Below are 26,320 nucleotides of genomic sequence, written 5' to 3' on the forward strand. Positions count from 1 at the left end.
TGGGAAACCTCTCCCAGTATCTGATTGCTCCCACGTTAAAAATAACAATTTCTTTGTGTGTACATGCAGTTTCCTGGTTTTCACCATAGAATCACAGAATGCTTTGGGTTGGAAGGGACCTTAAAGTTCATCTAGTTCCAACACCCCTTTAGGTACTGGAAGCTGCTCTAAGGTCTCCCCGGAGCCTTCTCTTCTCCAGGCTGAGCCAGCCCAGCTCTCTTAGCCTGTCTCCGTAGCAGAGGTGCTCCAGCCCTCGCAGCATCTTTGTGGCCTCCTCTGGACTTGCTCCAATAGGTCCATGTCCTTCTTATGATGGGGCCCCAGAGATGGATGCAGAACTGCAGATGGGGCCTCACCAGAGCTGAGAAGAGGAGGAGAATCCCCTCCCTCAACCTGCTGGTCACGCTCCAGCACTGCACACTTCCTACAAGCAAGGAGCCCAATTCCCACTGTCCCAGTGAGAGGTCTCAGCCACCTCCTACAGCCCCAAATCTGAAAAACTGTATTATCCCTCAGGATCTCCATCTGTGTTGAGGCCTCTGACACAAGGGATAAATGTTCACATAGCCGGTGGGGATCATGTTCTGTGGTACAGTGCAATGTTGGAGGAGATACAGATGCTGTTATGTGAAGAGTTCCTGGCCCCTTCTGTGCAATCTGCTGTGCCTGTTAATGATCAAAAAAACTAGCTGGAATGCACAGTTATGGAAGTCTAGCAGAAGTAGGAAAGAAAGGAAGTTTATCTTCAATCATTTACTTTGGGAATGAAAGCTAAGGAAGTGGTGGATTGTTCCCTCAGAACTCCATCTTTCCAACTTGTGATTCTCTGGTAACACAATCAGTTACATCCCACTCGGCATGTTTGCTAAAGTGTATTAAAAATGTTTCTAGGACTACTAAGAGCTTGCTCTGCAGTCCTGGCAGCAAGAACACACTTCCATTTCTGAAAAACTAATTAAAACAAATAATAAACAACGAAGTCAAGTCTTGAACTAACCACTCGCAACCTCTCATCTCACTCATCTTTCACAGAGACCACCAACTGAGAAAGTATCTCACCTGTGCGAACTTATGTATCTGCTCCACCACTGCTGCAAAGAGGGCATGGACACTTTCATCAATTAGACTCTGCATATAATGGACAGCTTCTTCATCAGACAGGTCCAAACGAAACTTGTCCTGCACCTGGAATAGGGATGGAGATGCTGAATATTAATTCAACATTCACTAAACAAGAATAAAATGCCACCTCAGAAAAAAAGATATAACTTCCCATGTTAAATACAGAGTTGGAAGAGTCTGGATGATCCTAAGCATTTTTTAAAGTTTGTAACATTTCCTCATTCTAGACTTATTTTCAGATATTATTGCCGCCTTTCATAAACTGTAAGGCAATAAAGAATACAGAATCAGAGGACAGGGTGAGCAAATCGACCCTGTCAAAACTGACCTTTATGTGGCAGGTGAGGATTTCATTAACTTTGATCATATGCATCATCCATGAACAGCTGGAGACACTGTTGTTTCTTCTAACAGCAACATATTTTAACTATTATATCACTAACACATTTTCCTTAGTGCCTGCGGTTTGTGTGTGAATTGAAAGCTGAATGCACTGTAATTAAGAATACAGCAACAGCTATACTTTCCCATTTCAGCCTTGGCAAGGCCTTGACTCATGAGTATTTACCATGGTGCAGTGCACGACTTTCTAGGAGTTCCAAGCAAGTAATTCTAAGTCAATTGTTCAGGACTGCTCCTGAGGCCATTTCCTGTCGTTCTATCACTTGCTACTCTCTTGGAGAAGGGATCAACCCCCAACTTCAACTCCTTTTAGGCAGTTGTGGACTGTGATAGGGTCTGCCCTCAGCCTCCTTTTCTCAAAGCTAAACACCCCCCCCCCAGCATCACATTTGCTATCCCTCAGTCAACTGGGACTTTACCAGTGAGACAGGATTGTTCACTGCTCATGACTGAAAGTGGCTCGGTAAGTGTTTCTGCCAGCTCCATCAGTACCCTTGGGTAGATCCTATCCTGCCCCAGAGACCTGTGTCTATGTGTTGTAGCAGGTTGCTGACCATTTTCCCCTGGATTATGGGGTCTTCATCTTGCTCCCCGTCCCTGTCTTCCAGTTCAGGGGGCTGGGTACCCAGAGAACAACTGGTCCTACTATTAAAGACTGAATTAAAGAAGGCACTAAGGACCTCAGCCTTTTCCTCATCCTTTATCACTATGTTTCCCCGCTCATCCAATGAAGGACAGAGATTCTCCCTAGCCCTCCTTTAGTTGTTAATGTATTTAGAGAAACTTATTTTATTGACTTTTACAGCAGTACTCAGATTAAGTTCTAGTTGGGCCTTGCCCTTTTTCTGATTTGTCCCTGCATAACCTCAAGACAGCTCTGCAGTCCTCCTGAGTTGCCTTATTCCACATCATAAACTCTCATTTTTTTCCTGAGTTCCATCCAAAGCTCTCTGTTCAGCCAGGCTGGTCTGTTCCCCACCAGCTCATCTTTTGGCACATGGGACAGCTGCTCCTGTGCCTTGAAGAATTCCTTCTTTAAGAATGCCCAGCCTTCCTGAACTCCTTTGCCCTGCAGGACTGCCTCCCAAGGCATTCTGCCAACCAGGCTCCTAAACAGGCCAAAGCCTGCCCTCCAAAAGCCAAGATGGCAGTTCTGCTGACCCCTCATCTTCTCTTGAGAAGTGCCCAAGACAGCCTCCAAACACCACATCATCCACAAGTCCTTCTCTGTTCACTAACAACAGGTCCAGCAGGTGCCTTCCTTATCTGGCTTATTCTCTGTGTCAGGAAATTCTCTTCAACACACTCCAGGAACCTCCCAGACTGTTTCCACTCTGCTGTTTTGTATTTTCAGCAGACATCTGGTAAGTTGAAATCCCCCATGAGAACAAAGACTAGAGACAGTGAGACTTGCCCCAGCTGAACATTAAAGAATATTTTGTCTACCTCTTCACCCTGGCTAGGTGGTCTATATCTGACTTCCACCATGGTATCTGCCCTGTTTGCTTTCTCCCTGATCCTCATCTGTAGACATTCAACCCTATTGTCACCACCATTAAGCTCTGCACAATGAAAACCCTCCCTACCACAAAGGGCTACCTCATTGCCTTTCCTTCCTTGCCTATCTCATCTGAAGAGTTTACAGCTATCCATTGCACCATGTTTCCAGGAGAGCAGCTATGTCACAGTTATCCTGATGCACAGTGGCTTCCATCTCTTCCTGTTTGTTGCCCATGCTGTGTGCACGGGTGTAGATGCACTTCAGCTGGGCTATTGATCCTGCCACCTTTTTGAGGGATTGAAGCCCTAATTCCTGCATGACCATTCTCAGGTACTTCTAACACATCAAATAACCCTCACGTCTTTGCGCTGCGTCATCTCCATCTACTATCTCCACTGAGACAGCAGACCGAAGGACCTCACTAGCACATCGTCCCTCAAATGCTGGCATGCTGGTCCCAGGCTTATCTTTAGTGAGACTGGCTTTATCCCTTTCTCCTTTCAAATCTTGTTTAAAGCTCTTTCAGTAAGCCTAGATCTTAGCATTCTCTAGTAATTTCTATCCCCACAATTCAAAACTACTAGTCACCTTACAAAGTAGTGCTCATCGTAACATGAAAATTGCCCAGCAAATTCACATTATTTGCACAAAATTATTGCTGCCATCTAATCATATGCTTCATTCTCATAAATTTCAAATGATGAGAGCTCTTATGAAGACCATCTTATTCATCTGCTTCAGCCCCCTGCATAATGAGCCAGGTAAAATGGTATCAAACATCAAGTATGTAACTCGTCATTTATCTGAGAAAATCTCTTTTACGCAGCCTTTAAACGGAGACAATGTTGCATATGTGAGGTAAATTGTTTCAATTATTAATTGCCCTATTTAACAATTGTGACTTATTTCCTATCTGAATTTGTCCAATTTCCATCTCAAACTGTTGAGCTCATTAAAGCTTTTTACATTAAAGAACTGTCCATCAGCAATCTCTCCCATATAGGCAAATATCAAATGATTTGAGCTGCATCTTAACTTTCTCCTGGATGTGACTAAGGAGACTGAATCAAGTTTTTCCTGAATATTTTCTATATATTCACTTTTTTTAAGCACTGACAAAAATGTAAGCCAAATTATTTCAACAATGTTCTTAAGAAGGTCCTATCTGTGAGATGATACTACCTTCTCCTCCTGTTTTGTATTCTTTCTTCGCACCACACATGCAATCACCCTCTATAACAGCAAATTACTCTTGATATTTCAGTTTAGTATTACTCTCAATTCTTTTCAAATGCAATGTACTCCAGAATACTGCCCTTTAGTACTACATTAAAAAACATAAGTTTGCCTGTCAAGTATGGAAAAATAATGCTGCTTCACTCAAGTTATAACTGTTGCTGGCATTTTTGAAGAATAGAGCTTTTCCTCACCTTCCCCTCAAAAAGAAGTTTTATAGACATGAAAGGATAGTTAGCAAATAAAAGTTCAAACTCTCAAGGAAGCAAGTACCAGCAAGAGATTTAGAATATACTTCAGGCTAGTATTACAGAACTTTAATCTTCATGAGTAACATGATGAGAAGGAAGTTTATAATCTCCCACAGACATATGAGAAGCTTGACAGCCACAGAAGCAAACAGTAGAATCCAACTGACTATCCACAGGCTTGCAATTATGCACAAGCTTAAACACCTCCCCAGATTATAGCACAGACTTCTATCAGATCTGTTTTCACGCTCATAGAAAAAGTGTTGTAATAAGAATTCAGCCAAATTGCTAACTGCAGTTTTAAAAGCCAAAACACTGCAAAGGTCTTCTACACAACTCTAGCAATCAAGAACTTCAGTGATTTTATAATGGGTTCATAGAAGAACTTCACAGAAAGTTTTGCAGTCATACTAAGATGCAGCTTCATTCTATGAAATTAATGACAACTTAAACCCATTTCCCACCTTCCCCAGGAACACACTGGCACAGTGATACATGTGGAAAGAAATTTAACCACAGTTAGATTTTAAAATCAGTAAGCAATCAAAGCAGGAACAAATGCTGTCAAGTACTAGGTCTCTGCATGAAAGTTTTTCAGCACTGCAATTAAAACTGACTTGCTGCAATCCAGCCCAGAAGAAACATGGCAAGATGACAAATGACCTCCCAAGCTGCAACAGGAGCAGCAAGATTCATATACATCGACTTACAGCTCTTCTAACAATACCAGCAGTAATTATTATTTGCAATCTCTGAGTTCCAAAGAGGAGGTTAAAGTAGGATGAGACATTTGCATGGTGTAAAAAAAAAAAAAGGTTATTTTTTGGAGAGTGAAATCCAGTGAGTTACAGAATTATCTCATGCTACACACTTAAAAATGGCTACTATAAAGGCATTAAAAATGTCCCGCCACAGTTCTCCCTTTGGCATTTAAATTAAGAGAATTGTTTTAGTTTACTCATTAGTATTTGTCAAAGAGAAAAGAAACATACTTGATGAATCTGGTTAAAGCTTTGCTTTGTTTCCTTAAAGGGAAGTTTAAACCCCATACAACATACACACACTGATTTTAAACACCACGCCTCAACAGCAGAATTTGAATGTGTAACGATGAAAAGGATTGATAAAGAACTAGAAAGTCTGTAGAGATACTGAGATTCAATTTTAAGGTTTCAAATTGTCCACTTCCTATTTCCCTGCACAGCAGGTAGTTTAGTAATAAAGAATGAAAGAACAGGATTGTGCAGATATATGACTAGAAATTTTATTATACAGTCAGTTACATTCCATTATTGCTGCCTCTTGCAATTAATTTCTCAGTATCTGCAGAGAACCCTGGTTAAAGCACTAATTAAAAGATTCTCCCTTCTTAAATGCAAAGATAAACTTCTGCAGCACTTATCCTTAATAGGGACTACAATTATATTTACACATTCTATTTATAATCAGGTCACAATTTGAAGATACACTGTTATGCTTTCTGGAATAAACATAAGGATTAAGGGGCTAAGATACAGGGGCAGGGGGCTGAAATAACAAAAACAAATTCCAGTTTTGACTATACTTCTGCTGAAGCCTTCCCCTAAACTCCCAAACCCAAACCGCAAACACCATGTGAGACCCTAATCAAGATCAGAATTAATGTCCTCTCCTCCTCTACCTGCCAGAGTGAAACAAAATACCTCAACCCAAAGACAAGTGGTCACTTCATCCATCTGTTGTAAAGAAACGCAGGATCCTGCGATGACACACCATCATCAGAGCAAACACTAACTAGAATGCCGTATCTTGAATTCTGGGGTAGGTGAAGAAAGTTATGGGGATGTAGAACATCATGAGATAAGACTGCAGTAGAAACTAAACTATTTCATGGAAAACACATTTCCCACCAAAAAAATCCCCCCAAAACCCAACAAACCAAACCCCTCATTTTAAAGATAAGAAATTTCAAACCTGTAAACTTTACGTATATTTACATTTGATGTGACATTTCAGTAAGAAAAGGGAAGGTGTTAGTTAACTGAGAGGGAAAGAGCGTAGTATGTACCAGAATAACAGGCAGTGTTAACTGCTGGCAACTTACACTAAATTTTTGTTTAAAATGTCTTCAAGGAGAACTAAAACCCTAAACATCATATTAAATATTGCAGTTAAACGTCTGAGATACTGGCAGGCCTGTGTCTTTATCCAGTTGAATGAAATTCCAATTTTACCCTTCTCTTTTTCAGTATTTTGTATTTTTGGTAGCATGTAAGGCCTAGGACTGAGAGATCATACACAAACCCAGCTGGCAATAATGCTGGTGCAGGTAAGTGGACTTCACTGCAAAGTTCCAAGATTTTCATTTATGCTTTTTGCTTCTTAACAACAAGACTGCCCTCTCCCTCTCACCAATGCGCAGATTTGTATGGTTTTGTTTTCTTTTTGTCCTCAAGTTTGACCTACTGTGCAGTACAGATCATAATTGTATTAAATGAAGGAACTTTTCCTTTTTACTGACAAGCATCTTCTCGCTGCTGAAACATTGCCTACAATGGATTAGGTAGTTAAGTCTCAAGGTTAAGACAAACTTTTTAGAAATTCTTAGAAAGCTTTTATAAACTTCAGGACAGTAACTAATTCCCTAATTTACTAACATTTGTAGCTATGCTTTTCATAGTTACTGAAGAAGGCAGCAATGCATTTTGAGGTAACTTATCACATGTACATAAGAGAACCTTTTCTCAATCCTGTTTCATTTTCAGACAAACTGCAAGTCAGCCATTCTGAATACTGGTGGCTGCTTTAGTATTTATTTTTCCAGCAACATTAAGCAGCACTGCCTGTGTTTTCTATGACTCCTAGCTACATAATTTTATCACTCCCACACGGGATTGCTTATTGCAAAGTCAGCTGCTTAAATTTAAGAGAAACTTCAGTGTCCTTTTTCACTGGGTCATAATATGCCTTGGATGTAAGCACCCTGAATACTGCTAAAACCTCAGATAAAAATCAATTGATGAAAAAAAAAAAAAAAAAGACAAAATTTATTGGGGTTTTCATTATTACTTTTACTGTTTTGCCTTATAATTGTTACACAGAATCAGCACCCAACATTCATGTACCAGAAACTGGCATTAAACGCTTGGCTTAACCCTTACCACATTTTACCTTTTTCAGCAAAACATTTTCTTGTTCGGACTGCAAGCAACAGTGAAAGCAACTCGCAGTATAAACTATTCAGATGTTCTATTTGCATGAACAATTTCATTTGCAAGACTATTCCAACAATAGCTTTTGTTTTCAAGGCTTTGATTTGAACAAAATGCAGTTTCTAGACAGGCCTGTGTAGGCTTCTCTAATTTTAATTTTTTTTTTTTAATAGAAGCCAGTAAAGATGTTACTTAACATCTCTAAATTGAGCTTCCATGAAAATCAGGGTTTCAGCTGCCATACCACACAAAGATGACACTGTTCTAGCTCAGAATTTCATCATACTGGTCAAAACCTTATGAACAGACAGCATGATATAAAGCAACAGGAGCACGGGCACGTTCTCACACTTGGTTCTTGTTGCTATGTTTATTCCATCTTTTTACTTTGAAATGATGAATTAACATACAGAATCAGCATCAGAATCAGCAGCCTGGATAGAGAAAAGCTGGGTGTGCAGATGCAGCACATTACCCAAATGGACAGAAAGATGAATGTCTGCCTGTGCAAAATAAGCTCCATGTCAATGGGACACTTTTACAAAGAATAAACCTTCCCAGAGGAGGAAGCAAATATAAATACTGAAACAAACAGGCTCAAACTGAGCAAAACTGAGTTTATTTCACCTATAAATTTCCTTTGGCATTCATCTCAGAAATGTTTTCTAGCTCCACCTTTTAACAAATACTTGTATTTTTAGTCAAGTGAAGAGGGACAGATATGAGCTGCCTAAAAAGGCATGTCAAGCACCAGATTAGAAGTCCTTTCCATTTCAGTAACTTGTGAATTTAACTCTCAATTATCCACTGACTGATTCCTGGTCAGGCCACAGGAGCAGAAAGAACACTGGGAGTTTTACTACAACCCAGGTGAAGAAACTGGCAAAACTAGCAAGTCTTAAACACAGCCTAGCTCAGATTCATGTACCTCAACTCAAATTGTATCTCTGCTTCAGTTTTTATACCTGTAGAACAAAACTAATTTTACTTTAATATATTTAATGTAAAAGGAACAAGACATGTCTGCCCTTTCTTCTTGCTGATTTCCAAACAACTATACTACTCATTTTCTTATCAAGGGTACGAGACCTAGTCAATATTTGCATAGACAGAGAAACAGAGACTGCTCTCAGTGTTACAATCGTAAGAAGAGATTTTTCCACTCTCCTCACTAGTTTGATGTTAGCCTTTTTCTGTGTCCACCCAAAGGCACTGAATGTCAAAGCTGAATGGGATAACTTTCACAAACAGCAGCTTGCTGGAAGTCAGGTATTTGTGCTATGTTTACAATAACCTTGCCTGTGACTGAAGCAGTTGCAGCATCTTTGCACAGCACCTTCTTAAGTCAATGGGCACCTGAAACAAAGCTCAGTCAATTAGGACACTGTCCTTTAATGCCTGCAGAGTCTTTTGTGCGCCAATGAATCACTGGTCCCTGATGTTTTCTCATTTAAAGGTCAAATTTGCTATGAAGGACAGATAGAAACCATCTGGCTTTCTTGTGTAAAAATCAAAAGCTTTTTTTGTTAGGAGGTGACAGTGCTGAATTCATTAGCTACATATGAAAAGTGACGGTCTACCTCTTCCTTACGTAAAACTGGATACATAATTGACTCCAGATTTTTGTCATTACACTTAAATTTACAGCACTGGCTAATCTAAAAGAAAGGGAAAAAAAAAAAAAAAAGCCCGACAATCAACAACTAGTGCTGCAGCTGTACTGGAAATTAAAAAGCAAGTAGCACTGCCAGAAAAAAAGGCATGGGGGTGGGGAATAAATCTTCATTGTATTATCAGTTATGCACTGACAAGTCAACATAAAGAGATTTCAGACCAGCCCTTTTCCTGAAAACTGAGAAGTGGAAAAGCATAAGCAAAGAGTGGAAAATTTAAAGGCAATTACCTCAGAGGCCACAGAAAGGAAGAGGCAAACTGGGGAGACTCTTCTCCTACTTTTCAATTTAATTTCATTTTGTGACATTTTTGAGCCAAAGTGGGCTTTCAGAAAAGCCTAAATCAGACTGTGGCAGTAGGAGATCATGCCACCATGAGGTGAAGCACACTAGACTGACAGTTTTCTTTATAAATAGTATGGAGAGGACAAAGGAGATGAAAGGATCAAAAAGACAACTAATTTTAAGTTCTGCAGCTACTTTTTTCTTGGTCAAAAAAAATGACAAACATTTTACTATGAAATAAAACACCAAGACATTGAAGAGGGCTCCTAGGGTTTTGAGATTGGGCACACTGACTAGTTGGTAACCATTGTTTTATGGTTTGGTTGATTGGTTTATTTTTGGTTTTCCCTATGGGAAAACAAACATTTTCCCTATGGGGAAAAACAGTGACAGAAACTGGAGTAAGGAAGTGAGTCACTAAACAAGCTTCTCATGCAGGAAAGGTATGAGCCAATTCATGTATTGATAATGGGTATACATAGTGAAAGTGGATAGCTGGCTGAAAACGTATTTTTCCTTACACTCTCATGAAACTTTAAACTTTCTGCTTTCAGGCCAATGCTGACTCAGTCAGATCTTAGTCCAATTTTAGGTGTGAGAATGCATTGTTAAGCTCAGCAACGATTAATTTCTGAAAGCAAAGTGAGTAAGAAGGTAGTGTCCAATTCTGGTATGCTCTAAAATCTACATCTCCTGTTGAAGTCATTGGGAGTTTCTGGTTCTTTTCATGCTAACAGGAAGAAAATACATACATTGTCATCTTCCTCTGAGAAGTAAAATCCATTTATGCAGAGCTTGCTCTATTTGAACAAGAATGTGGAAGTACGTTCACAGATGACAGGAAGAGAACATCCAGCTCCGCTTATACCCCTCTGTGACACACCCCATGCCAAAAAGGTATAACCTTTTTTTATTTAATGGGAAAGTTGCACATGTAGAAGCTGCTGTTCCAATTTTGGCTTCACTCAGTATGCATTTCTCCCAAGATATTTCACAACTATCGGACAGAAACGACAACTGGACAATATTCTTTCAGTTAGATTTTAAGTTTCATTATATAATTACATTCTAACAGGTCCTTGGGATGTCATGTTCTTAGTGGAAGGAAGATGATACTTTGGCAAAACAGTCTCCAACTGTAAAGATCCTGCCTCCCCTTTTGTCCCTCAGGTTAGGAATAAACTTCCTTAAGAGTGCTTTCTGCAATCAACATTTTTCTAAAAAGTCTCATACAACCTATCAGTCTGAAATTCTAGGGAAAAACAAAACAAAACAAACCAAAACCCCAACCACAACCCAAATCATCCAGTGCCTCACCAAAGAGGACATGTGCCACATAATAGTTTCTTTCATGATCTTAGTTTGTTTGCTTATTTGTCTGATAAGAAACTTCAAGGATTGCTGACTTTGAACCATCTTTTCTAACTAGTCTAACTACCGAGCTTTCTGTTACAATACACATATATATCACAGGAAGGGACAGAAGACAGCACAAGAAATCAAGCCATACAAAATGACAGTAGTATTCTTTAATCTGCTTCATATAGTCTGTTTCAATTCTAGACATCATTATCATATGGTATACATTTGGGTTTTTATTTAGAGTAAGTATATGATTACAATAAATAGACCTTTATTCTTTATTTAGTCCTTTATTTTTGCCGATGACACCAAGCTGTGTGGTTCGGTTGATACGCCAGAGGGAAGGGATGCCATCCAGAGGGACCTCGACACACTTGTGAGGTGGGCTGATGCCACCCTGATGAAGTTTAACCATGCCAAGTGCAAGGTCCTACACCTGGGTCGGAGCAATCCCAGGCACAGCTACAGGTTGGGCAGAGAAGAGATTCAGAGCAGCCCTGCAGAGAAGGACTTGGGGGTGCTGGTCGATGAAAAAATGAACATGAGCCGGCAGTGTGCACTCACAGCCCAGAAAGCCAACCGTATCCTGGGCTGCATCAAAACAAGCGTGACCAGCAGGTTGAAGGAGGTGATCCTGCCCCTCTACTCTGCTCTCATGAGACCTCACTTGGAGTATTGTGCACAGTTCTGGTGTCTTCATCATAAAAAGGACATGGAACTGTTGGAACAAGTCCAGAGGAGGGCCACGAGGATGATCAGGGGACTGGAGCACCTCTCATATGGAGACAGGCTGAGAAAGTTGGGGCTGTTCAGCCTGGAGAAGGCTGCGTGGAGACCTCAGAGCAGCCTTCCAGTATCTGAAGGGGGCCTACAAGGATGCTGGGGAGGGACTATTCATCAGGGACTGTAGTGACAGGACAACGGGTAATGGGTTCAAACTTAACCAGGGGAAGTTTAGATTGGATATAAGGAAGAAATTCTTTACTGAGAGGGTGGTGAGGCACTGGAATGGGTTGCCCAGGGAGGTTGTGAATGCTTCATCCTTGGCGGTGTTCAAGGCCAGGTTGCATGAGGCCTTGGGTGACACGGTTTAGTGTGAGGTGTCCCTGCCCATGGCAGGGGGGTTGGACCTAGATGATCTCAAGGTCCTTTCCAACCCTAACTATTCTATGATTCTATGATTCTGGCTCTAAAAACTCAATAAATTATTTTTCCAAAGTCTAGAGAAGGGGAACACCAAAAATATTTCTAAAGGTGATTTTACTCGCTAGTCTGCTTTTACATCTTAATGTATCTTTCACCAGCAGGCAGATATTTCCTGTAACATAAAGCACCTCCCTGCCTATCAAAGTGAGCATGACACATTATGTCACTTCTTGAAGCTAAAGATTAGTCTGGAACTTGAACTACTACCTAGCATCACAATGTTTTCGCTTTGAAGAATCAAGTTGTGACCATTAAAGAAAAACCTTTATTTAGAAACAATCTCTAAAATAGATCATGCCTACTTAGTAACAGCAGTAAGGCTGCACCTACCACAAATTCCAATATCAAAAGGTCTCTATGAGAAATTGCCAAAATAATTGAAGCATACTACTCCTATCAGTAAGCACTCTTGTTTATAGAATCATAGAATCATAGAACAGTTAGGGTTGGAAAGGACCTTGAGATCATCTAGTTCCGACCCCCCTGCCATGGGCAGGGACACCTCACACTAAACCATGTCACCCAAGGCCTCATCCAACCTGGCCATGAACACCACCAAGGATGGAGCATTCACAACCTCCCTGGGCAACCCATTCCAGTGCCTCACCACCCTCACAGTAAAGAATCTCTTCCTTATATCCAATCTAAACTTCCCCTGGTTAAGTTTGAACCCATTACCCCTTGTCCTGTCACTACAGTCCCTGATGAATAGTCCCTCCTCAGCATCCTTGTAGGCCCCCTTCAGATACTGGAAGGCTGCTCTGAGGTCTCCACACAGCCTTCTCCAGGCTGAACAGCCCCAACTTTCTCAGCCTGTCTCCATACGAGAGGTGCTCCAGTCCCCTGATCATCCTCGTGGCCCTCCTCTGGACTTGTTCCAACAGTTCCATGTCCTTTTTATGATGAAGACACCAGAACTGTGCACAATACTCCAAGTGAGGTCTCATGAGAGCAGAGTAGAGGGGCAGGATCACCTCCTTCAACCTGCTGGTCACGCTCCTTTTAATGCAGCCCAGGATACAGTTGGCTTTCTGGGCTGCGAGCGCACACTGATGCAGGCTCATGTTCATTTTCTCATCGACCAACACCCCCAAGTCCTTCTCTGCAGGGCTGCTCTGAATCTCTTCTCTGCCCAACCTGTAGCTGTGCCTCGGATTGCTTCGACCCAGGTGTAGGACCTTGCACAAGAAAAACAAGAAAAATCTTTTTTCCACAATATAATTTTCCTTGTAGTTTAATAATGAACTAGTACTATAATTTATCATTAGATTCAGGTAAAAGTAACTATCCAGTTACCTCAGTGACTTGACTTCAGTCGCTTAAGAGACCTCATTGCCTCACCAGCTGCCTAAAGCAACAAGGAGGGCTCTACAAAGCAGAGAATGAGATTTAATACAGCACCAATAAGGAAGGTGCTGGCTATGAACTTCCACCTACCCTATTAAGCAGGATACCTTCTTCGATACAGAAACATTTGTAAATCCCCACCTTTGTCTTCCGTGAAAGTGATATCACGGTTGAAATGGCTATTGACTTGACTCACACATCAAAGGTAATTTAATTTTGCAGGTCAGTCCAAAATGGATCTTTAGCTAATTTGAGTCTGTTGAAATATATATGGATTTCTTGTTTAAAGCTTTAAGGAAAAAGAAGAAAAAAATCAATTGAGATGCTGAAAGCATTTATTCAATTTTCCTACAACAAGGTACAGTATTATCTTGTTAAATGACTGAACAAACTTGCCACTCAGACCAAGAGATACAAGATAGTTTCCTTTTTGAATTAGTACAAGCAAAGATCATAACTGATCTGATACAGGCTAGAAGGTATTTAATAACCAGAATATATTTTTTAACACATTATTTAAAAAACCCCAAACAACAATGACCAACATTTTAGTTGGTGACATGGACAGTGGGATCCAGTGCACCGTCAGCAAGTTTGCCAAGCTGTGTGGTTTGGTGGATATGGTGGAGGGATTGATGCCATCCAGAGGGACCTCGACATGGCTTGAGAGGTGGGCCACTGTGAACCTTCATGAAGTTCAATAATGCCATGTGTAAGGTCCTGAATGGAGAACAGCCTTCAGCGGAAGGACCAGGGAGTGCTGGTTGATGAAAGGCTCAACCAGATCCAGGAGTGCACTTGCCCAGAAAGCCAGTGGTGTCCTGGGCTGAGGTTGTTAAGCCTGGAGATGAGAAGCTGTGTGGAGACCTCACAGTAGCCTTCAAGTATGTAAAGGGGCTGACAAGAAATCTGGAGAGAGATTTTTTCACAAGCGCATGTAGTGACAGGACAAGGGGGAATGGCTTTAAACTAACAGAAGGGAGATTTAGATTAGACACATCAGGAAAGCAATCTTCACTATGAGAGTGGTGAGGCACTGGAACAGGTTGCCTAGAGAAGCTGTGGCTGCCCCATCCCTGGCAGTGTTCAAGGCCAGGTTGGACACAGGGGCTTGGAGCAACCTGCTCTGGTGAAAGGTGTCCCTAACCATGGCAGGGGATTGGAACTGGATGCACTTTAAGGTTCCCTCCAAAGCAAATCAGTCAGGGTTTCTCTGATTCTACAATTTGCTAACCTCTTTTAAGGCGAAAAAATAAAAAACCTGAGAATTAAAGAAAATAATTACTATCATAGAAGCTTTGAACATAGGTGTATGAATTCAGCAGATCATAATGTCAACAACTGCTTTATGGAAGGGTCATCTGTTCACCTACACTTTAGGGATCTCATTAAGGTGTATTATTTTTTGCACAAAATTCCAGGAGTACATTCAAAGCATCATTTTTGAACAAAATGGTCAAACCCCAACAGTTAAAAAGAGTAAAAAACAGCTGAGCGGTCAGAAAACATGACAGCACATATAAAATAACAATAATTGGGGAAGGCTGAAAAGTCTATGAATTACAAAGAAAATATTTATGAATAAGCTAAACAATTTGGTTCTCCTTCTGATAATACTTTACTGTGTGGGTTTTGTTTTGTAAAGGTACAAGACTAAGTAAATAAACTCGGACTTTTTGGAAAAACAAATCTTATCCTCTTAAATTTGAAAATGAGAAAGTTATTTGCATTCCTTATCAAAAATACTTGCCTTATTAGTTCAAAACTAGCTCTTTTCACATTTTGAAGCCTTTGTGAATAGACAGACTTGAACCTAGCATGAGGTTAGAAGTCACAGTTCACCAAGCTGCACCGCTGTCAGAGCTCAGCCTCCCAGTAACTAATTGCTGCATTTGATCTAATAGTGATCTGTCATAACTAAGCTCATGTACTTTTAATGCAAAAAAGGCACTATTATTTATACTTTGTAAGGGAATTTAGAAGCAGCAATACTTATCTAATTCACAGCTTTTAGAACTTCCCTTTAGATTTTGCTTCCTTCCATGATCTGCAACCAGATATAATACAATCATGCTTTACGTATCTTGATTTTTAATACTGTACATCAATGAGTTGCACCATACCAGTTGCAGAAATGGCCTGTTGACTTGCAATTCTGTATCTCTATTTGTTATTTCAAGAAAATTATATGGGAAAGTTATATGGAGTAAAAGTGTTTTACAAACGCCTGAAATACTCAAATGTTGCCACATTAAAGCAATCTTCCACAAAGATTTTACAGAATCTGACATCCTTTTACTATTAACTACAGAAAGAAATATAAAATTGGACTGCACTTCTACAGAGTTTACCACCATAAAATACAATGCCAATACAAGAAACAAGAACATTGCACATTAATGCAGGCAAACCCCCCATGGCAGGCATTTGGAATTAGATAAGTTTTAAGGTCCCTTCCAACTCAAACCTTTTTATGATTCCCTGATCGGCAGTGAAAAATAGGAGACTCCATTTGATAAAAAAATGTCAAAGCTCACAAGGCAGGAATGAGCACTATCATGTCAAGCAACAGTGAACTCCAGACAGAGATGAGCAAGATTTAAAACACGTAGCAAGTCTCAAACTTACTGCTGCAAACATCAAAGAACCAGCAGTTCTGGAAGTCAATGAGATCATAAAGAGATCAAACTGATGGCTATTTCACTCCACGACAAACATTCCAAAATTAGCCCCTGCATTACCTGTAGATACATTTTTCAAGTTCTCCCAGGATTTATACCACATCTATCTGCAGACTTCACAATCTAAAAGGCTTTCCCCTCCTGACTATATCATGGAAGTAAAAAAAATTACTTCTCTCCATTTTTCCAATAGGTAGCCAGAACCAAACGTGTAATTTTATAAAGTTGAAATGCACAGACATGTGTTGCAAACATAGTATCTCTTCCTTCGAAAGAAGGTATTGCCACAAAAATGTAGTTACTCCCAATGTTTGGTAGGTATTGAACCATTCCAACCCTAACTATTCTATGATTCTATGATTTCAGTTTTCTAACTTTAAGCTTCTATCTCCTATCTTCTATGTGACTAAGCTAAAATTGTCAGTTTCTCAGGAAAACAGTCAAGGGGAGGGAGGGCTGTTATCTTTACCACAAAACACAGCACTTCTGGCTAGCTCAGCCTTTCTGGAAATTAAATTGAATAGCTACATGAACTCTTTGCAGCAATTTGAAACCAAGAAACTTAACAGAAATGCTTGAATTCTTGCAGGCAAAAGGAAAAATTTGGTTGGTGTAGCAATTAGTTTTTCTGTAAGGGAACTGCATTAGAACATGAAATAGTAAAGATTCTGAATCTCTGCTTTTATGGCTTATTGAAAACACTGAAGAACAGCCTATTTTAGGCAAAATTCACTGTTCAAATAAAAAGCACGCGGAACTGATTTCCATTGGATACACAGGCGCCACAATGTCTTTCGTGGAGATAAAACAGAAAGGCCTTCACTAAAAATCAGGTTATAAAACAGGCAATGTTTGCCTAAAATATAAGCCTAATGAAATCTAGATGAACATTTATCCAGTAATTTTAACGTCAACTTTTGTTGAAACATCCAACGAAAAAGAATGATTCAGGCTGATGCAAAGGGACAAAGTTAGAATTATGGGCATGTATTTGCTTTCACAATCAACAAAAACTTCCTGGTGATGAAGATACATCAGTTTACTGGTTTTAAACCTTCATTAGACTGGTTTTATGTCTATCTGGAGATTGGTTTTATAAAACCATTTAAGACATATCTAGACTAGCTGGAACAACTTTTCATGACATAGTCAATCTATAGCTTCACTTATCACAAGTTTCAAAAGGTGGGATCACTGTGGTTAGCAGAATGTCTAAATACCTTGAAGAGAGTGCTAGAGCAGACTCTGCATTACTGCATGGACAGTAAAGAACAAATCTGTATTTATGGGCACATGTGCTAAGTAATCTCAAAAGATATCTTCTTCCATCTCTAACTTCAATGACTCTAGAAATTGCTCAAAACTTACCAGGAGAAAGTACTTTTAGGCCAGCTACAAATAAGTCGCCCGAAGCAACTGAAAAATTTAACGACATGATGACTTGCATTACTGAAGGACAAGGAAAGCTTTCCAGTTACCTTTTTTACAGTCTTGTCAGGTTCAAGAGCAATATCTGGAATGTTGGCATCCACCATGAGGGAAAATAAGTTCAATATCAAGTTGGAATACCTAAACAAAAGAGCAAATTAGGTAAAACACTTTCTGAATGGTACAAAGACATTTCATAAACAAGAACACATCATCATCTTTGTGAATCAGTAATGCTTCAGAGATGCATTCATAACACTTTAGTTGAACGTATTTATGTTAAAAACATTGGAAAACTGATATTAGCAGTGAAAGTTTAACCCTCAAACTGTCTCAAGCTGTCAAAACTGAACAGACTGCTTGGTTTTGTTACAATTTTCTAAAAATTGTAAAAACATTTATTCAGAGACATACCAAATATGAAAACTGCTTTCATATATTGTAAGATTTAATGCGATTTTCTATCTCTAGTATACTAACTATGCTAGAATGTTGATTCAAAAGATTATTTTTTATTAAAAAGGATATCAGCGGTACAGTGGTATTATAGAAATTACATAAATACATATAGCATTCAACAGCTGACGTCCTGACAATCATGAGAAATTATTTTCCAAGTTGCTACAACAGGCTTTTGCCGTAACAAGTTGAACACAAGTGATTTAACCAGATGCAAGTTTGAAGTTGCTCAGTGAGGCTGTAATAACACTAGGAGGCATGCTGTACTTACGTCATTTATAACCATTAAAAAAGACAAGTCAGAGTAGAGTCTTCAGTTTTAACATGGTGTTGCAAGTGTGAATCTCTTAAAGAACACCATTTTGCCCTTGCAGGAAATTAGCTGTAAGTTGCTTTTTGAAAGGATCATTTTCAAGCTGTTCGACATAAACTGAACCTTCCCTTCCTCCGCAAAGAGATCTAGTCTCCTTTTAGAGACAAAGTACATAACTGACTTCAAAATCTGATATATTGCTTTGCTAAGAGCACTAGGAGCTTCACAGATGACAGAAAATGCATTCTTAGCAACAAAATTTGTTTATTAGCAAGCTGCTGAATATATATAAGCTGACAATTGCAAGCAGCATGAAGTATTTTAACTACACAAAAGGACTACTTCATAGCTGTATTTTAGAAAGTAAATACTGCTCAACAACAAAGAAAAATCTCTCCAGAAAAGTGTAATTACATTAAAAATTTTTGACACTTCATTATTATCTGGAACTAGCACTACTAGTGCTCTTTATAACAAAACCCTTTAAAATAAACTGTTTGGGCAGAAATCTTTTGCCCAACAGAAGGGCATGTACTGCCCTTCTATTTCACATTTGTTTCGGCTGTTCTGCTTCACTTTCCCAGGGGCAAAGAGCTGGAATGATAAAAACGACTTTTACCACAAATTAAAAGAAAGAAAGAAAGAAAAGTTACACTACCATTCTGTTTCACATCTGGCTAAGAAATCTGTCCGTGAAGTTGCTTTGGTGCCAGGAACAGACATCACTGGTTTCAATGCAGTTTTTTTTCTACTTGCATGAAAGAAGCAAATCTCACTACAAACATGCTTAAATCTCTCAAATCTCTTTCTAGGTCATGGGTAGCTTCCATTGTAGGTCTCCCTCTAAACTGATCCAGGAGTCCAGAGTCCCTTTGGCTCCTGAACCACACAGAGGATAGGAGCTTACAGTTTACTGGAGTTATTTAAGTAGTGGAAGTTTGTCACAGAGACTTCAAAGGTCTAGGCATCATTGCTAGGTGACATTTAAAAAGCTGGTTCTATTCCACACAGTGAAGCCTTTTGGCTCTTGGTGTTTAAAGTAAAAGCATTGGAAGCATAAGATTATCTCATTAAAAAACAGAATTTAAGAAAAGGCATTGTGGGGGAGAGTGGGAAGAGACAAAAATTAGGGAAGAGCTGCTCATATACTATCTGCAAGTCTCTCCTATGCCCCTCACCTGAATATTTCTTTAACTCAGTTATGAGCTAGATGAAGGTCTAAGGATAAAAAAGGGTATATTCCATAAATTTGTTAGCTGCCTCTGGGATCCTTGCATGTTTCACAGATTTCTAGAAAATTCATTACAAAAAAAAAAAGAGGGATTTTAGAGAGGTAAAAGCTTCCTGCTTTAGACAGTTGGCTGTCATCCTTATGCATAAGGCAACACTCTCCACAAATATGCCAAGATGGCCACAACTGGCAACCCAAATGCATCCTAAGACTAGTAAATAGTTTGTAGAAACACCCGAGTTAGGAATCCGATCTGTAAAAGGCAAACACCTTTATCAGGAAAGTCATATCACCCATCTTTAAGTCATCTTTAAGAGGGCGGGTCGAGGCAGTTGAGGGCGGGTCGAAGCAGTTTGTGTGGCAGGTCGCTTGGGCAGGCGAGCAGAATGGTGAGTACTCGCCGTATGACCAGGGTCCAGTCTGGGAGCTCTGCTCTGGCTGCCCCGGTGGTGGCCAGCGTAGGCACCCAGACAGAGCCGATGAGAGGGGAGGCTGCAGAGCAACGCTCAGAGTGTAGAGAGTGCCTGCACTGGTCTCGTGAGGGAACGGTGCCAAATGGGCAGGGCTGCACTCGGTGCTCCCTGGTGGGGGTCCTCCTGCAGCAGGTGGCTGAGCTGCGGGATGCTGTTAATAGGCTGCAAGATGTCAGGGAGGTTGAGAGGAAGCAGGACTGCTTGCTCCAGGCCCAAACTGTGCAGGGGCCTCAAGCGTCCCCTGCAGCTCATGGAGGAGTGGAGGAGGCTGTCAACCCAGGAAGATGGGAAATAGTAACAACAAAAAAAAAAAAAAAAAAAAAGAGGAAGAGGATGATTAAAACCAGGGGGCTTCCTCCTAAATCTGTTGTCCCCACCCAGAACCGCTTTGCTGTCCTGCAGGGGGCTGATGAGGAAACACACTCGTACCAGAAACAACTGGCTGGTGCACTGGTAAAGGAGATCTCTACTGGTGCTGCCAGGAAAAAGCGGTGGGTCGTAGTAGTAGGGGACTCTACTTTGAAAGGCACAGAGGCACTCATCTGTCGGCCTGATCCAGTCTCAAGGGAGGTGTGTTGCCTACCAGGGGCAGGGATCAGGGATGTTGCAGAGAGGCTGCCTGCTCTAGTAAGTCCCTCTGACTACTGCCCACTTCTAGTGATCCATGTGGGGGCTAGTGATGTTGATAGCAGTAGCCTGGAGAACATAAAGAAGGACTACAGAGCCCTGGGAGAGGTGGTTAGGGGCTCTGGAGCTCAGATTGTCTTTTCATCAATTCTTTAGGATACAGGGGAGGACCTGAAAAAAGCTAGGAGGATTGGCCAGGTTAATAAATGGTTAGAAGGGTAGTGCCATAGTCAGGGGTTTGGGTGTTTTGAATACGGGACCCAAGTTAGTAGGCCAGGTCTACTGGGGGCTGGTGGAGCTGATCTGACAAAGAAGAGGAAGAGGAGGTTTTGGTAGGAGGCTTGCCAGACTGGTCAAGGATGCTTTAAACTAGATGTGTTGGGGGAGGGAGGCATTGTTTCATCCCAACACACCCAGTCAGTTGCCAGCACCTACAATAAATGCTCGGAGCGAAGCAGAGATATTCCAGCCGCTCCAGCCAATGAGCCAGCTTCATTTGGAGCTTGGCTCAGATGCCTTTATACAAATGCCCGTGGCATGGGAAACAAACAAGAGGAATTAGAGATGTGTGCACGACTACGGGAGTATGATATAGTAGGTATCACAGAAACATGGTGGGATGGCTCCTACGACTGGAGTGTTGGAATGGAAGGTTACAGGCTCTCTAGAAAAGACAGGCCTGGCAGTCGGGGAGTTGCTATTTATGTTAGGGATAGGCTGGAGAGTACGGAACTCTGTCTGGGGACAGGTGAGCAGTCAGCAGACAGTTTGTGGGTCAGGGTCAAAGAGAGAACAGCAATGGGGGACATTATTGTGGGGATCTGTTACAGACTGCCTGATCAAGAGGAATCTGTGGATGAAGCACTCTATAGGCAGATAGGAACAGCCTCATGCTCACAGGCCCTTGTTCTCATGGAGGACTTCAACCACCCTGACATCTGTTGGAGGGAAGGTACGTCCTGGCACAAGCAATGCAGGAGGTTCCTTGATTGTGTGGAAGACAACTTCCTTCTGCAAGTAATAGAGGAGCCAACAAGGAGAGGTGCCATGCCTGACCTTGTGCTCACCAACAGGGAAGGGCTGGTTGGAAATGTGATGCTCCAGGGCAGCCTTGGTTGCAGTGACCACGAGATGGTCGAATTCAAGATCCTCAGGACAGTGAGAAGAGCGTGCAGCAAGCTCACTGCCCTGGACTTCAAGAGAGCAGACTTTGGCCTCTTCAGGAACCTGCTTAGTAAGGTTCCATGGGATCCAGCCCGAGAGGGCAGGGGGGCCTAAGACTGTTGGCTGATATTCAAGGATCACCTGCTACAAGTTCAGGAGTGTTGCATCCCAACTAGAAGGAAGTGCAGGAGGGGAGCCAGGAGACCTCCTTGGATGGATAAGGAGCTGCTCAGGAAAATTCAAAGGAAAAAAGAGGTTTCTAAAAGGTGAAAGCAGGGACAGGCAGCCTGGGAAAAATACAGGGATGTAGTCCAGGAAGCTAGGGACCAGGTCAGGAAAGCTAAGGCGCAGTTAAAATGAAACTTGGCTAGGGATGTTAAGGATAACAGGAAGGGATTCGATAGATACGTAGCGAATAAAAGACAGACTAAGGACAACGTAGGCCCCCTCTGGAAGCTATCAGGAGAACTGGCTACCCTGGATTTGGAGAAGGCTGAGGTTCTTAATAACTTCTTTGCCTCAGTCTTCACTGCCAAATGCTCTGACCGCACCACCCAAGTCTTGGAAGGCAGATGCAAAGACTGTGAGAATGAAGACCCTAGGCCCACTGGAGGAGAGGATCTGGTTCGAGACAATCTTAAAAACCTGAAGGTACACAAGTCCATGGGACCTGATGAAATCCATCCACGGGTCCTGAAGGAGCTGGCAAATGAAGTTGCTAAGACACTGGCCATCATATTTGAAAAATCATGGCAGTCCAGTGAAGTTCCTGACGACTGGAAAAAGAGAAATATAACCCCCATTTTCAAGAAGGGGAAAAGGGATGAGCCAGGGAATTACAGACCAGTCAGTCTCACCTCTGTGCCTGGCAAAATCTTGGAGCAGATTCTCCTGTTAAGTATGCTAAGGCACATGAAAAACAAGGAGGTGGTTGGTGACAGCCAGCATGGCTTCACTAAGGGGAAATCCTGCCTGACCAATTCGGTGGCCTTCTATGATGGGGCTACGGAACTGATGGACAGGAGCAGAGCAGTTGTCGTCATCTACCTGGATTTGTGCAAAGCCTTCGACACTGTCCCACAGGACATCCTTGTCTCTAAATTGGAGAGACATCAATTTGATTGGTGGACCACTAAGTGGATAAAGAACTGCCTGGATGGCCGCACGCAAAGAGTTGTGGTCAATGGCTCGATGTCCGGCTGGAGACCGGTAACGAGTGGTGTCCCTCAGGGATCAGTGTTGGGACCAGTCTTGTTCAACATCTTTGTCGGTGACATGGACAGTGGGATTGAGTGCACCCTCAGCAAGTTTGCCGATGACACCAAGCTGTGTGGTTCGGTTGATACGCCAGAGGGAAGGGATGCCATCCAGAGGGACCTCGACACGCTTGTGAGGTGGGCTGACGCCAACCTGATGAAGTTTAACCATGCCAAGTGCAAGGCTCTACACCTGGGTCGGAGCAATCCCAGGCACAGATACATGTTGGGCAAAGAAGAGATTCAGAGCAGCTCTGAGGAGAAGGACTTAGGGGTATTGGTCGATGAGAAAATGAACATGAGCCTGCATCAGTGTGCGCTCGCAGCCCAGAAAGCCAACTGTATCCTGGGCTGCATCAAAAGGAGCGTGACCAGCAGGTCGAAGGAGGTGATCCTGCCCCTCTACTCTGCTCTCATGAGACCTCACTTGGAGTATTGTGTGCAGTTCTGGTGTCCTCAACATAAAAAGGACATGGAACTGTTGGAACAAGTCCAGAGGAGGGCCACGACGATGATCAGGGGACTGGAGCACCTCTCGTATTAAGACAGGCTGAGAAAGTTGGGGCTGTTCAGCCTGGAGAAGAGAAGGCTGCATGGAGACCTCATAGTAGCCTTCCAGTATCTGAAGGGGGCCTACAAGGATGCTGGGGAGGGACTATTCATCAGGGACTGTAGTGACAGGACAACGGGTAATGGGTTCAAACTTAACCAGGGGAAGTTTAGATTGGATATAAGGAAGAAATTCTTTACTGAGAGGGTGGTGAGGCCCTGGAATGGGTTGCCCAGGGAGGTTGTGAATGCTCCATCCTTGGTGGTGTTCATGGCCAGGTTGGATGAGGCCTTGGGTGACATGGTTTAGTGTGAGGTGTCCCTGCCCATGGCAGGGGGGTCGGAACTAGATGATCTTAAGGTCTTTTCCAACCCTAACTATTCTATGATTCTATGAAAGGCTGTACTCCATTCACAGCCAGACTGAACTAGGAGCTCAGTCTCTCTAGGTTTAAGGAGCTTCAATTAAGCACCTAAACCTGACCCTAAATCGTTCTCACATAAATGCATTCTTTGTTTTCCTCAAAGTTTAGTACAAATGAATTTACAAAATAAATGAGCACTCAGCTATACTGGAGATTGATGAAACAGAGTTAGAACAGGAGTGCTAAAACCAAGGAAATTTTGTAAAAAATCAGGACATCCAACAAACTTCAATACTCTTCAGTAGAATATATATATACACCAAGGAAGAAACCCACAATAGACAAGTTAAAATTCTTACTGTAATTTTTCCTGGAAACAGCAACTTTTTAAGTGCTTAATATCTTCATCAAATATATGCTTGATCCTAAGCTCTCCTTTAATTATTTTTTTCCACATTTACCATTTCCTTTGCATACAGATGTCCTAGACCAACTGAATATTTAGACTGTTGACATTTCAATACTCTATCAAATTCACAATCTCAAACTTACCCTACAGAGACAGGACAGGAAAGTCTAGTTACCTGCAGCCCCAAACCGAAGTCTTGTTTACCTGGTGTAACTCAAATTCTTATATTTAAAATGCAATCACCTTTTCTGCAGTATAACTGGGACCCTTTCCCCCCTCAACTCATTTCTTCTCAAGACTCCATATACTTTCCAGTCACTAATATGTCCCAGTTAGCTATAATAAGCTATGGCATTTATTCTTCCAAAATTACTTCTTAGCAATCCAGGCTCAAGCAAAACTGACCCGATCCCACCAAGTTTCACCTTTCTTTTTCCCTCTTCACCACCTATCCCTGCTTTTTAGGAGGCTACATGGACCCTGCACAGCCTAGCTACAACCTTTCCATAGAATCAGCATTCCCCAAGAGCCATCACAGCTTTCTGCTTCTTGCCTGTAGTGTTCTTCATTCAGATCTACATGGTTTCCTCTGTAAGCTATACCAGTGAGAAACAGACTGGGGAAAAACACTCTGGTCCAGCCAGCTGGATATCCTCATCCACAGTGCAAACGTCAGCCCAAACTAGACCTTATGTCCCTAGATACTTCCTACTCCTTTGTCCTCACCTAAGCCCACTAACTCAAACAGAACATCAAACTTCGCACATGACCAACAAAGAGGAAATGCTTATTTAGGAAGGATCAATACAACCTAGAATCTCACCCTGCAAAAAACTCTCAGATGTTATGGCTGGATTATTCTTTCCTGGATCCTACTGAGGATATGTAAAATTGGAATTTCGGGAGGAACGTAAATACTGACACATAACAGGATTCGAACATCTTTAAATAGGTTCAAGGTGTACAATGAAGGTGTAAAAGGCTGCTACAGCCTAAGTGAGAATGCAAGATCTGCTGCCAGCCACAATTTGCCTTGCAACACACTCAGAATGCAGAGGCTGTTCCTTCATTACAACACTGCTGACAAACACACGACTATCGTTGTTCAGAAAAAATGAAAGCATCTCATCCACTTCCCAAAAAACCCCTAAAAAACCCCTAACAAAAACTGCACACCAAAGATCGTATGCCAAACTGCTTCCAACATAAAACAATGAACAAAACTATCTTTCCAGTTATAAGCTTTATATTGGTTTTTATTTGTTTTCACTATGCAAAACCCACTCCACCAGGAATCCTGAAACACTGAAATACAGCACTTCAAAGATGCAGAGAAATGTCTATACCCCAGGGAAATAAAGATGAAAGAACAGAACACAAATTGACAGAGATGACAAACAGAGTTTGCATTTTGTCTTAGTAATCAAAGGTTATGATTTCACACTTCTTCTGGCTAAGCAGTACCTGTGAACGGGTTTGTGTCAACATGCGGAACTGTTAGAACTAAGCCATTCCACCTCCAATTATTCTTTTTTAAATAAGCAAGTAATCTTAACCATTTTAAGTTCAAACTGCTTCAACTATTGAAGTAATTGTTATCATATTAAATACTAATTAAATTAAATTGTTACCATAATAAAACTATTGAAGTAATAGTTACCATATTATTAATATTATCCTACGCCATCTTTGTTGAAAGCCTTAAAGATATTTATCCGGAATCATTAAAAAATATTTTCCTATTAAATTGAACAAATATCGGACAGCCTATAATTACAACTTCAATCCC

The 26,320-nt window shown here is 41.4% G+C and overlaps 1 protein-coding gene across 5 annotated transcripts in view; it reads right to left on the reverse strand.

Moving 5' to 3' along the window:
• The window catches only part of PIK3C3 (phosphatidylinositol 3-kinase catalytic subunit type 3), an 80,690-nt gene that overhangs the window by 3,984 nt on the left and 50,386 nt on the right, over nt 1–26,320 (reverse strand). For all 5 annotated transcript variants that reach the window (XM_080637701.1, XM_080637702.1, XM_080637700.1 and 2 more), the window contains 2 exons: nt 17,736–17,826; nt 1,060–1,185 (listed from right to left, as the gene is read on the reverse strand). In XM_080637701.1, coding sequence (XP_080493827.1) covers nt 1,060–1,185; nt 17,736–17,826 — 217 coding nt within the window. The remainder of the gene's footprint in view (nt 1–1,059; nt 1,186–17,735; nt 17,827–26,320) is intronic.

Source organism: Psittacula echo (assembly GCF_963264785.1).
Source record: "Psittacula echo genome assembly, chromosome: Z".
Classification (NCBI taxonomy): Eukaryota; Metazoa; Chordata; class Aves; order Psittaciformes; family Psittacidae; genus Psittacula; species Psittacula echo.